At 45.0% G+C, this 12241-nt stretch overlaps 3 protein-coding genes across 3 annotated transcripts; all 3 read right to left on the reverse strand.

Annotated features, from left to right (window-relative positions):
* Positions 1-2112: 2112 nt before the first annotated feature.
* LOC127345544 (F-box protein At5g07610) lies at positions 2113-3812 on the reverse strand. Its single transcript, XM_071828650.1, has 3 exons — positions 3704-3812; positions 3059-3617; positions 2113-2767 (listed from the first exon to the last, which is right to left on the reverse strand). Exons 1-3 carry the CDS (start codon positions 3743-3745, stop codon positions 2385-2387), a joined length of 984 nt encoding a protein of 327 aa, XP_071684751.1. The 5' UTR covers positions 3746-3812; the 3' UTR covers positions 2113-2384.
* A 2415-nt stretch (positions 3813-6227) lies between these two features.
* On the reverse strand, positions 6228-7871 carry LOC127345545 (F-box protein At5g07610). Its single transcript, XM_051372032.2, has 2 exons — positions 7757-7871; positions 6228-7667 (listed from the first exon to the last, which is right to left on the reverse strand). The coding sequence occupies exon 2, from the start codon at positions 7639-7641 to the stop codon at positions 6499-6501; it is 1143 nt and encodes a 380-aa protein (XP_051227992.1). The 5' UTR covers positions 7642-7667; positions 7757-7871; the 3' UTR covers positions 6228-6498.
* Positions 7872-8759: 888 nt separating this feature from the next.
* Positions 8760-11578, reverse strand: LOC127345546 (15-cis-zeta-carotene isomerase, chloroplastic). The gene is made up of 4 exons (XM_051372033.1): positions 11165-11578; positions 9920-10066; positions 9618-9827; positions 8760-9467 (listed from the first exon to the last, which is right to left on the reverse strand). Exons 1-4 carry the CDS (start codon positions 11561-11563, stop codon positions 9132-9134), a joined length of 1092 nt encoding a protein of 363 aa, XP_051227993.1. The 5' UTR covers positions 11564-11578; the 3' UTR covers positions 8760-9131.
* Between the last annotated feature and the right edge of the window lie 663 nt (positions 11579-12241).

Raw genomic sequence — 12241 nt, forward strand, 5'->3', positions numbered from 1 at the left:
CAGCGACGGACAACACATGTCTGGCGGGATGGGTACCCCGCCGTCCACAGTGCGCGCGCCTCAGCGACGAGAAGCCAATGGTGGCCGAAGCCGTTGGCAGCGCTCACCTTCTTCTTCTTCGTGGTGGTCCATGGCGAGGACGTCAATGCTGGAGAGGATGGAGGAGGGCTATGGCTAGAATGTGCGTCGAGGAAGCGGTGCGGGGGTTTAAATTAACGCCGACGCTAAAGACGAGCAGGCGCCGATGAAGGCGAGCAATCGCTGAAGACGAGCAGTCTTTAACGGGCGCGGAAGGCGAGGAGGAAGACGACTCCACTAACACTGACGAGCCAGGTCCACAGCCAGGAGACATTTTCTGCGTCTTCTTCTCGCTTCATTCCCGCCAACACGCGGCCTGGGGACGCCGGATGAAGAGTTTGGCCGCGCCGACTGAAAAACTAATTTGGGGACCGCGGCTAGGCGCGATTTTGGCGTCGGCACTCCCCAAAGGCCTATTTAGTGGAGATGCTTCAAGTATACATCAAATATCGGAGTGCAGAAGTTAGTTCAAGGAATGTATTCCCACCATCACACGAAGTAGATATATCCAATTTTTAACAAATCTTATTTATGGGACAGAGAATACAACTATCCAATACAGCAATGAGCAGGCTATGCTATTCCATAAGGCAAAGTAATGGCAACTGCGCACATTGATCGTATGGAGCAGCAGAAGTGTATAGTCGACAGCCAACGAAAGCAACAGCTAACAAGTTAGAAGCATTTTCTCGATGCATAGCTAGTTTAGCCATCACTACCCCAATATGAAATCAGGTAAGCCGCTTGGGATTTACCATACACGGGATAGAAGTATTTCGAGGGAGACCACAATCTATGATTAATCTACTCAAACCTTGAAGCCAAATGTTTTTGGAGCGTCACTTCAGATTATAATACTAGGATAATCAGGTGACAAAGGTGAAACAAAAGAAAACTCTGGTTGATGATTAACAGATTAATATAATCCCAGCTTGTTCTACAGTTGTGATAGCTATCTTACAGTATTCAGAACCAGGTTACACTACAAATGTCACCTACTTCAGGTGGAAACCATCATCACAGCAGTGTTAACATCTGTAGAACATACAGATGTTTACTTCAGCAGACTTGACCGAAGTATGCAGCAGCAAAAAACAATAATTGACATCGAAAGAAAGCGAACATCTAAAGAGAAGGAAATTATCAAGCATTTCATAAGGCATGCCTAGGTTTAGCCAGCACTAGTCCAATATGAATCAGTAAGCAACTTGAGATTTACAATACAAGGTAGTCGGTAGACGCTGCTAGTGTTTACCCAAAATCTGAAGCTAAATATTTTGGAAGTGCCACAACAGATTACAATAGATAATGGAGCTATCTAACTGTATTTAGAACCAACTTACACTATAAAAAAAGTCCCCTACTTCAGGGAGAGGCCCAACAATTTCAACATCTGATATTCCAATAGAAACCTATCTACAAAATGAAATAAATCCAGTTTGAACTATCAAAACTGTATATATCCTTAACAGCATATTGATCATAAGAAAACACCTTGCATACACATCACTTCATCATTGAGAGGGGAAAACAAAATATTCCAAGGCATATTGTTAGCATCACAAAGCAAATGGAGATCCGCATACATGCCAGGATTATAGTTCTCCAAATACCAACAACGGCCAAGATTAACCAACAAGTTGCAATACAAATAAATTATTCACAAACAGAGAAGTAAGCAGAAACCAAAGTCATGATAGCAAAGACAATGATAAGTACAACAAAGCAATCATAGTATCCATGGTTAATGACTAGGCTGATAAAACTGCGTGAGAATGAGATACTTATATATACAAGTACAAAAACATAAGATAAGTTACCAAATAATGTGCAATAGCAAATAGCTAGCTCCATAGAGAGCGGAAAACAAAACTTTCAAAGCAACAACTATAGCTCTCCACACAAAAAAATGGAATTCAAGCATCACAAAGCAAACGGAGACCCACGTATGTGGCAGGACTATAGTTCTCCAAATGCCCAAAAGGCAACATTAACCAACAAGTTGCAACACAAATAAATTTTTCACGAGAGAAATAAGCAGAAACCAGACTCAACATATGACAATAAATTACAACAAAGTGATCATATATCCATGGTCAAGTACTGGGCTGATGAAACTGCATAGGCGACTTATACAAGGACACAAACATAAGTTCAGTTACTAATTAAGTGCCACAGCCAATAGCTAGCTCCATAGAGTCAGATACATTACTGCACTAAAGCACCATGAGCAACTGTTACAAGTTCATAAAGGTTTAATCGGAAAGGTAGACAATTGCAAAGTTGCGTTACGCAAATAGGACTTTTTAGGGCCCATCTGCTGATGACTCCATGTACAAAGGAACATATGGAATAAAAGGAGTCTTCGCGTCAACACTAAGATGTTCAAGTTGACAATCTCGTCCAAGTTGACGTAGGAAACGACGCTTCATGCAATCTATCTCATAGGACACAAGTGTGTTTTCCTGGCCATAAACTATGAAAATCATATTGCATTCTGGGTGGAATGAGATAACATTGTAATCAAGCGCTGAATAATCTGTTCCAAACAGTTGCAAGTGGCTGACAGTGTGCTTCAAGGTCCATTTTCCAAGACTATAATCCTCAAGAACCCATACTGATAGGTTGGACAGATCAGATTCAGAACGAGTATTACTTGCAAAATGCAATTGTCCTTGTGATACGAAGACATCATTGACAGGAGAATCATCATAGTATGGTGGCGAATGAGGAGTACCAATGATATACAAAAGATTTCCTTCAACATCAAATGTTACTACCATTCGATCAAATGCAGCCAAATGCATGACACAATTGAAAAAAACGCCTTTCGAATGTGTGGGTATTGCAAAATGATTGATCTCAACCGTTTGAATTTGATGCGTCCAAACTCGAGTTTTGGACGAGTAGGTCGCCACCGCTGCGATACGGCCATCCCAATCGCTTTGCTCGGACTCATCCATACCCCATATCTCCTCACCAATGAACTCGAACACATGAAAGTGTGAGGAGACGGCGGGTTCGAACCCAAGGCGAGCCACGTCCACATTGCTGGACCAATCGGTGGCTGGCACAACCACCCATTTCTCGGTGGCGGGATTGCACACCACATAATCCAACATCTTGGGGTCAGTAAACTTCCAACAGCGGCAGAGGAGGAGGCCATTGCAGCAGTCCAAGATGTCGATGCTACTGTATTTGGGAAGGAAGGATAGTGAAGGGTCGACGAGAGGTTCACCTTCCCCAGAGACGTTGGTGAAATAGCGAGCTATCTTGGGGAAGCGGTCTCTGTTGTAGGATTCGTAGAAGAAGCCGGCGAGCGGCTGAGGCAGCTTCTTGCGGTGGTCGGGGTGGGAGAAGAGGTCGCGCCAGCGCGTGGAGACGCACTTGCAGCAGCAGGTGGACTTGTAGGGCACGCGCGAGATGATGTCGGCGAGGATGTCGTCGGTGAGCTTGTCCACCTGGCTACCCTCCACGCCCTTCTTCTTCTCCTTGGAGCCCGGCGCCATCGCCGTCCGTGGAGACGAGGAGCGGCCAATCTGCGCACGCCAGGGGTTGGAGAGGTTAGAGATCCATCCCGGAGCGTGAGGGAAGAGAGGATTTACCAAATGCGTGGTACGCGAACCGCGATTGGGGGAGCGGCGGCGAGAGTGTCAGCAGCAGCCATCGCCGCCAGCGAGCGAGGGTTTGGATTTGGGCGTGCACAGCAGCGAGATGCGGCGGACGCGGAAGTAAAGACGACGGGGGGACTATTGTTTGCCTGTTTGGGCCGTGTCAGGCAAATTTCAATTTGCTGGACTGGGCCGCTTGAGTCTGACGCGCAGCATTTCAGAAATAAAATGTGTCACGACTAGAAAAAGATTTCTCCCTCTACTAAAAAAAGATCGACTGGAAAAAGATTTCCCTTTCGGAAGGGCAGCTCGTCAGATTTGCTCCGTGGTCGCGACGCGACGAAAGGCTTCCATTTGAGAAATCAAATCTAGAGAAAAAAAAAAAGAGAGAAATAGAACAACTCACCACCATTCCGAGTGTATGTGTCGGCCCCATTTAGTTCCTTTTACCACAAATGACGAGCACGGAGATCACTTGCTGGTAGCTTCCTGACACCAGAAGCAACCACATGGAGGTATTGTTTTCAAATGGAGGCCAATCTAAATGCAGCCCTTTATTTTCAAAATCTTGAAAATTATATTGTAAGTTTCAATTTTTTATAAAAAAAACTAGATGTAGTAAATAATGCGTACTTCATACGTGCCAAATCTCAAGACAAACTATCACTCAAACTTCTTCATCCACAATAGGTGTTATGATTTCCACATCCCTCGTGTGATATTGCTCGCCCGACGACGCTTCGTGTGTGAAAGTGCTTCGGCCTCACTCACGCCTGGAGCGGTATCAGTTAGAGGAGGGTGTCGTGTCTATAGGTCGTGCGGGCATGTGCAGCAGTGCAGGTGCGGCAATAGTTTGTACTTAACACGGGTAGATCAACCAGGGTTCAAAGTTTCAATGAAATTTTAAGTTTTTTTTTTGTAATTTTGACAGGTACCATTATATTTGTTCCCTTAAAATATTGGTCTAGATTCAAACTATATTCAAATGAAATTTAGTTTCATTCAAGATTCATCTAGATCCAATAGAATTTAACGAAACAAATTTCTAAATTCCCATAATTTTGGATATGCAATGCAAGAAATAAATGTGATACTGTAATTTAAAATCCTGAACCAACTCTATCGGGTGCTCCATCAACTATTGCTACCACAGCCGACAATCATGGCACAAATAACAAACCCCATGACCCATTTAGTTTTATGAATCAGGTTACTACTTCGTTTGGAACACATGTAAGATAGTATGTTGTAAATACTTGATGTCTTGAAATCATGCTTTAGTCATGCTCTAATCGATGGGACCATTCAGGTGCATGTGATGATGCATATCGCATGGAGTGCTTGTCGTAATTGAAATTGCCAGAGTATTACATGTATCATCTCTGTTGCAAAAGAGTGTACCGACGAAGCATGTTCAAATTCAGGAGGCACTTAGACTTTTCTTCTTAACAATCTAGTTTTCCAACGCCACCATGGAGCTTGGCACACGGCACCTTTTTGTAAGAACAGTTTTCTGTTCTGTTCAAATTAAGGCTCGGGTTAGGCTTAAGCCTCATAATCTTCTTCCGCTGAACTGGCTCATTTAATATCCAGAGCCAGCCAAGGCAAAAACAGGGAAATATCAACAAAAAAATGTAACCAACATAGGTATCCTACAAACCTGCAGAGAATTGACTTGTGCACTAGTAACGCTCTACAACACATAGTGCAACATCGTGTTGGAGGGTTGTATTCAGCAATCAGTTAAAGCAATGCTCGTCCACAGCATGCATCTCCCATAAAAGAAAATATAACATGATCTTTTGTGAGCCACTGACAGATATCTCTATCAGGCACATTGCATAGAATTAGAAAGTCCAATTCTATTGCATAGAATTAGAAAGACAACAAATTCTAGTAGTTTGCAACCAATGCAACATCCAGCTTGACAATTCCATCGAGCCACCAGTGCATTAGTCTTACACAGCTGCAGCAGAAAAGAATGATCGACATTGGGCAAAAATTTACTTTATGGCAGCAAAATGCAGTTTTTGAGTGGTTAATAACCTCCACATCATGACAGGAGCATAAAAGACATTGTTCATGGGTAGGTAACCAACCCCAGCCCAGCATAATAGTCATAAGAACTTCACTGTCACTGCGTAGTCAGACCTGAAGTCAAATAATCCTCAGGTGTCACTTAAAGCGAAGCTAAGTTACAAATTTAAATCAATATATAGCATCCACATATTCTACAGTAGCTACCTTTCAGTATTAAATCCGCAAGTGGGCAGTAAAACAACATCTGATACCAAGATTTACTCCAGATGGAAGCAATAAATCATATCAGCCGCTACAAATATGATGATCTGATGTTGGTTGCTGGAGCAAATGAATCATGAATATATCATAAGTATCTAGAGATGGCATAAACCTTGTTTGAACTTCCGAAACTAAACGAGATTATATAATTAGAGAAGTAATATATCGCAGAAAGACCATCTCATCATTGATGGGAGAATTCAGATAATGGGATTCACAGTTTCAGACATTAGAGAATGACAGACTAATCATAGTATCCATGGTAAACTACTAGGGTGATAATATATATTAGTACAAATATAGAGGCAGAGTTACTAAGTTAACTGAACTACAACAGCTATCTGCATGAAGTCAGGTACATAGTTCAGTCAAAACACCAGCAAAAACTACCACAACATCATAAAGGTCTTCTTCCCAAGTCAGTGTTGCTCGGATCCAAGACCTAGCTCCAGTCCAATATCATCAACATAAAGATAAGACAATTGTGAAGCTAAACAATTAGGGACTTCTAGTGCCCATCTGCCAGTGACTTCGAGAACAAGGGAACATATGGAATATAAGAAGTTATTGTGCAATCCCATCCAAGTTGACATATAAAATACAGCTCCCTGGAATCCATGTCGTAGGATATTAGCGCCTTCTCAGGCCCACTGACCATGAAAACCGCATCGTGTTCTGGATGGATTGAGATGACCTTGTAATACTTCCCAACTGATGAATACAATTCTCCAAACAATTGTAGGCAGCTAACACTGTGCTTCAAGGTCCAATTTTCACCTTCAAGAACCCAGATTGATAGTTTAGAATCACCTTTACGTGTAAAATGCAACTGTCCTTGCGATAGATAAATACTATCAGGGGTATCCTCTCTGTATGGTGTCACAGGAGTAGGGATGAACCTCCAGTTGTTTCCCTCGAAGTCAACAGCAACAACCAGACCATAAAAGGCAGACAGATACAACGTGCCTCTTAAGAAAACGGTTCTTGAATCCACGGGAACTTCAAGTCCACAGGTCGACGCCCGAACTTTCTTCTCGCTCCAAACTCCAGCTTTGGACGAGTAGATCCCCACCTTTATGAAGCATGGGACTGCATAAGCAGAAGGTTCATGCCTTTTCCAGAAGACATCGGCAGGTACAAACTCAAACACATGGAAGTGAGAGGAGACGGCCGGCTCGAACCCCAAGCGGGCGACATTCACCTTGCTGGACCACTCAGTGGCAGGCACGACCAGCCATTTCTCGGTGGCAGGATTGCACACTACGTAATGTAATGTCTTGGGATCAGTCGGCTTCCAGCAGCGGCAGAGGAGGAGACCATTACAGCAGTCCAAGACCTCAACATTCTCATATTTGGGCAGGAATGGCAGCGAGGGGTCGACGAGAGGTTCTCCTTTTCCAGAGACGTTGGTGAAACGGCGAGCAATCCTGGGTAAGGGGTCACTGCTGTAGTCTTTAGAAAAGAAGCCGGCAAGGGACTGGGGCATCTTCTCACGATGGTCGGGGTGGGAGATGAGGTCACGCCAGCGCGTGGAGACGCACTTGCAGCAGCAGGTGGACCTGTAGGGCACGCGCGAGATGATTTCGGCGAGGATGTCGTCGGTTAGCTTGGACATCGGGTCGTCGTTCATCTCCATGGAGCGCGGCGCCATAACCGCCGATGCAAGAAACGGCCGATCTGCGCATAAGGGAAACGGAGGAGGAGGGGACGAGGGGTTAGAGCTCCATCCCGGCAGTGAAGGGAGCGTGAGGGAAGAGAGGATTTACCAGGTGGTTGCTGCGCGAACCGCGAAGCTAGGAGCTGCCGTATCAGGTGGTGCCATCGGCCGATCGGCGGCGACAGCGAGCGAGGGTTTGGGGTGACGGCGGCGAGAAGTGGAAGTGGAAGTGAGAGAAGACGGGCCGGCGCAGTGCACGTATCTGGACGCTATGTGGGCCGTTTGAGTCCAAACGATTTTGTACTGAATGGGCCGCGCGGAGATACATATCTGTTATTATTTCCTTGTATGAAAACAGGTTGCTATTTCAAATCGGATCGGATTGGATATTTTTATTACGATATCTTTTACCATATTTTTATGATGAATTTGAATCAGAGCGGATAATGCAGATTATATCGGATTACGGATATGGAGCGGATTTGGACCGGACTCGGATCGGAAACGGATTATTAAGCAAATATACACATAAAAAATAGAAGTATACTTTTTTTATGTAAAATATGTTTGTACTTATAGTTTATAGCTAAATGTACACACGTGTTCGTACAACAGCAAATTGCATGCTAATAGCATAAATATTTTAGCCGATGAACTAACTATATTGTTTAAATATTTAGGATTGGGCTAAATTTTTCGGATTATCCTCATTGAGGACCTCGAATAATCCGCAAAAAATGGCGGATAATTGGATAATACGTATACTGTATCCACCGGATATCAGCTTAAGCACTATCCGCATCCAAATCCATATCTGATGGATTTCGAAAAATGCATATCATATCCTCAAAAACATGCGGATTCGGAGCGGAAATTATCCGTACCATTTACACCCCTATTTCCAGTACAACCACCCAGCGAGCGCTCCCCTTCCTTTTTTTCATTGATAAGAAGTCAGAAACTCTTTTTCCGACATCAGTAAATATAGAAAATATATTGCTTGTTCAGTAAAATTAAATAGTACTCCCTCTGTTTTTATTTACCTGTGTTCTATGTTTAGTCAAAATCAACCTTTATCAAGTTCGACCAAAATTGTAGCAAAACATATTACATCCAAAAAAACAAAATTCATATAATTTAAAAATGCATTTTACAATGATTCTAACAATACTCATATTATACATTTAGAGGAGATGTTTGTTTCACATGTATTGCCATCCCTTTTTTTCATATCTCAAGTAAAATTGTTTTGGCAGTGTTACCATGGCTTTGCCCATCCCTCACAGCTTCAGTAGGGCAACTTCTGAATATTGTTTTGACAATTTTCATATCCCTTTCTGAAGCCTAGTGACGTTACAACATCAGCTGGCTACTTCTTTTGGTAGTCCTCTCTAACAAGCAAAAGCACCGTGTCTATTTTCTTTTGTTTCTGTTCGCTGACATGTTCAGGTAATAAACTGACATATGTACATCAGTCTGCATTGTTACCAGGGAAGTTTGTAGCTGGACGCTTGCATCAACGGATGTGCAAAGTATGCTCCCACAGTTAAGGCTGTGATCGTGATGTACGGTAACCGGATGAACTCCTTGTAATAATCCGCAGGTAGTTTCTGCCGTCCATCAACAATCGCAGCAAACGGCATGACACTAGTCCTCTTCTTCAAAACCTCAAAGGCTTCACCGTAGCGTGACGCCAGCCTCCTGTCGCCATTCCAGACACCAAATGCATGGTGACCAATCAACCCAACGGAGGCCGCAACAGCAACTGAGTTGCCCATCCATAGCGTGTGAGCTAAGCACCAAATTACCTGCCCAACAAACTGAAAGATAATTGATTGTTAGAATGCTACGGGATAAGGCATGTATTAGCATGATGCAAAAGTAAAAGGAAAACTAAATCTTAAACTTGTTTAGCACAAAAATAATTAATGACCCATATATATCTATAGGCATGGCCTTTGAGAAACTACCTGTGGATGTCTTGTGATGCGCATTATCCCGGTTTCCCACATGTGTAATTTTGGCTTGTCCACAGCTGCCACTTCTAACAGATTGAAAGTAGATGGGTACAAAAATAAGAATGAGATGAAAGACGAGAGCCAAACAAGCTCGTGGACGCCTGGGACGCCTTGAACTTGCCACAGCTGAATACCATCATAGCGATGATTTATGAAGTAGACCTGCAAGATAGGACAATTTTTCTAAGATACTCGAAGGCTTAGCAACTTAGATACCATCTATGAAAAGAAGAAACCCTGTACCAAGCACTCACAATAGTACTAACTGCTAGCGGCAGTGACAATCCAGCAAACAGCACACGGTAGGCTCGCTCCCCTATTATTTTTTCACCAGTTTCACGAAAGCTTGCCAGACCACTATGGGCTACAGCAAAGATGATGGTAAGGAGCAGCAAAACGACCTGCAATGGAAGGACAGAGGTTAAGGATATATGTATCTACACCGTTACAATTACCTAGCTAACAAGCAGTAGGTAGAGTATATTACTTCCTGTATTCCTAAATATAAGACAGCTTTGGCAAGTCAATTTGGCTTGCAAAAACATCTTATATTTAGGAACAGAGGTAGTACCATACAAGATGTTATTATTTTGGTCGATCATGATGCCATCAAAGCACAAACAAAAGCAGCACAATCAGTAAAATATAAATATAAAGGAAATTCGTAGGGACTGAATAATTAAATGGATCATATAAATGGTTGCAATGCAATAAGATTTAGTATATTAGTCATCAACCGGCGCGCTTTGATAACTGAAAAAGCTGTACAGTAAGCCTGAAACCAATATGTCCACTTATGTCGAAGAAGGGCAGATTTCGGTAAGATTCATGCCTATGGCCTCACATATTTCAGATGTCAAGCACTATTGGAGTTCACAATAACCTATCTAGACGTTCTTTCAAGATTGTTAGGGATCCATTAAACTTAATGTGCATAAAGCTGGGTTACTCTTGTCTGTTTTCTTTGCTGAAACAGAACAGCATCCGGATGCCATTGCAGAGTAAACGACTCTAAGGATCGCGTTCAGGAGCATATAACAGGGTGCATATCTTACTTATTTTTTTAGTAGTTCTTCAGGCACCTGAGTGCAACCCACACAAATTCTAGCAGTACCATCATAGTGTCGACGGACTAAGTTTTCCCAGGTTCTTGCGTACGGCCTTGCATATTTAGCATAGCAAACACTAGTGGAGTTCCCGACGCAATTGAATTGAATGGTTCTTTCAGGATCGTGATTCGTGAGGGATGCATGAAGCCTAGTGTTATGTGCTCCCTAGTTGTTAGATTCCATTAATTGCCAACACATAGTAACATTTGAATGACATTGGAGATAGCTAGATTCCAGGAAGCACATTTAGGAGCTATATATCCTACTGGATTATATAGCAGCGCAGTTATCTAACCTGTAGTTGTAATTTGGGAACCACAGCTGAATGAATGAACGAATTGCTCGGCATAGGCAGCCAGTAGTGGAAGAGAATGGTGTGGAGGGACGCACCTCGTGGCTGTCGGAGATGGAGCCGACGGCGTCGAGGAAGCTGGTCCCGAAGCCGGTGTTCGGGTCAATCCAGAGGACGTTGAGGGCATAGAGCACGACGGCGAGGATCCCGCTGAAGTATGCCCAGGAGAGCACCCGCTGGTCGCCGAGGCGGAACACCGCCGAGTCCTCGCCCACGAGCCCCTCGCCCTCACCGTCCGAGCCCTCCTCGGCGCGGTCGACGGAGGCCCGGAGCGGGGCTGGGGAAAGGGCGCGGTGGCGCAAAGGGCGCAGAGGGGAGTACGCCGGGGCTGGGGAACTGAGGAGCGTTAGTTTTGGTGGGCGCGGGAGACGGAGGCGGTGGTGGTGGAGGAGGGGCGGTGGTGGGGCGGCGACGTGGAGGCGGAGGTGGGAGGCCATGGAGAGCGGGGCGGTGGGGAGCTTGGGGGGCAGTGGCGGTGGTGGTGGTGGTGGGAGCGGGGCGCGGGAGGTTAGAGTGGTGGCGGCATCTTTGAGGTCGGGGTGGGAGGAGGAACAGAGGATGCGGTATTGGACGGACTAGTGTGGTGTGGCGCGGACGGCCGGCCGGAGTTTGGCTCCGTGGCTCCGTTTGGGTGGCTCGCTGACCCAGTGCGTGCGTGCGTGCAGCAAAAACACGCCCGACGGGCAACGGAAGCTGTCGTCATCCATCCATCCAAAAACCAAGTGTTGAAAATGAAACTTCAAATAAGAGCATCTCCACCGATAGAATTGGGCTCACACCAGCGTCGCCGGCGCGGTTTCAACCACAATAGAATCGTCCGCAACCCCATACCAGTCCCCTCACGTAGAAGATGCTTTACACCGAGCGGGTTGCCGGCGAAGAGATGCCGCACACATGGGCGGAGTCACCACCGGGTCGAGCATGGTCATTCGACCCCCCCTCAGTTTTTGACGAAAAAAAGACTCCCAGGCCCAGTCAAACCCAACCGGTATCGAATATCGAGCGACGGACGGAGCGACTGAGCGAGCACACCCCTGCCGACCCACACAGCAAGACCTAGCCCTGCCGCCGCCACGCCCCGCTCCGACGGCTCACCCGCCGCCCCGCCGTCCCGC

This window comes from Lolium perenne, chromosome 3 (assembly GCF_019359855.2).
Source record: "Lolium perenne isolate Kyuss_39 chromosome 3, Kyuss_2.0, whole genome shotgun sequence".
Taxonomy (NCBI): Eukaryota; Viridiplantae; Streptophyta; class Magnoliopsida; order Poales; family Poaceae; genus Lolium; species Lolium perenne.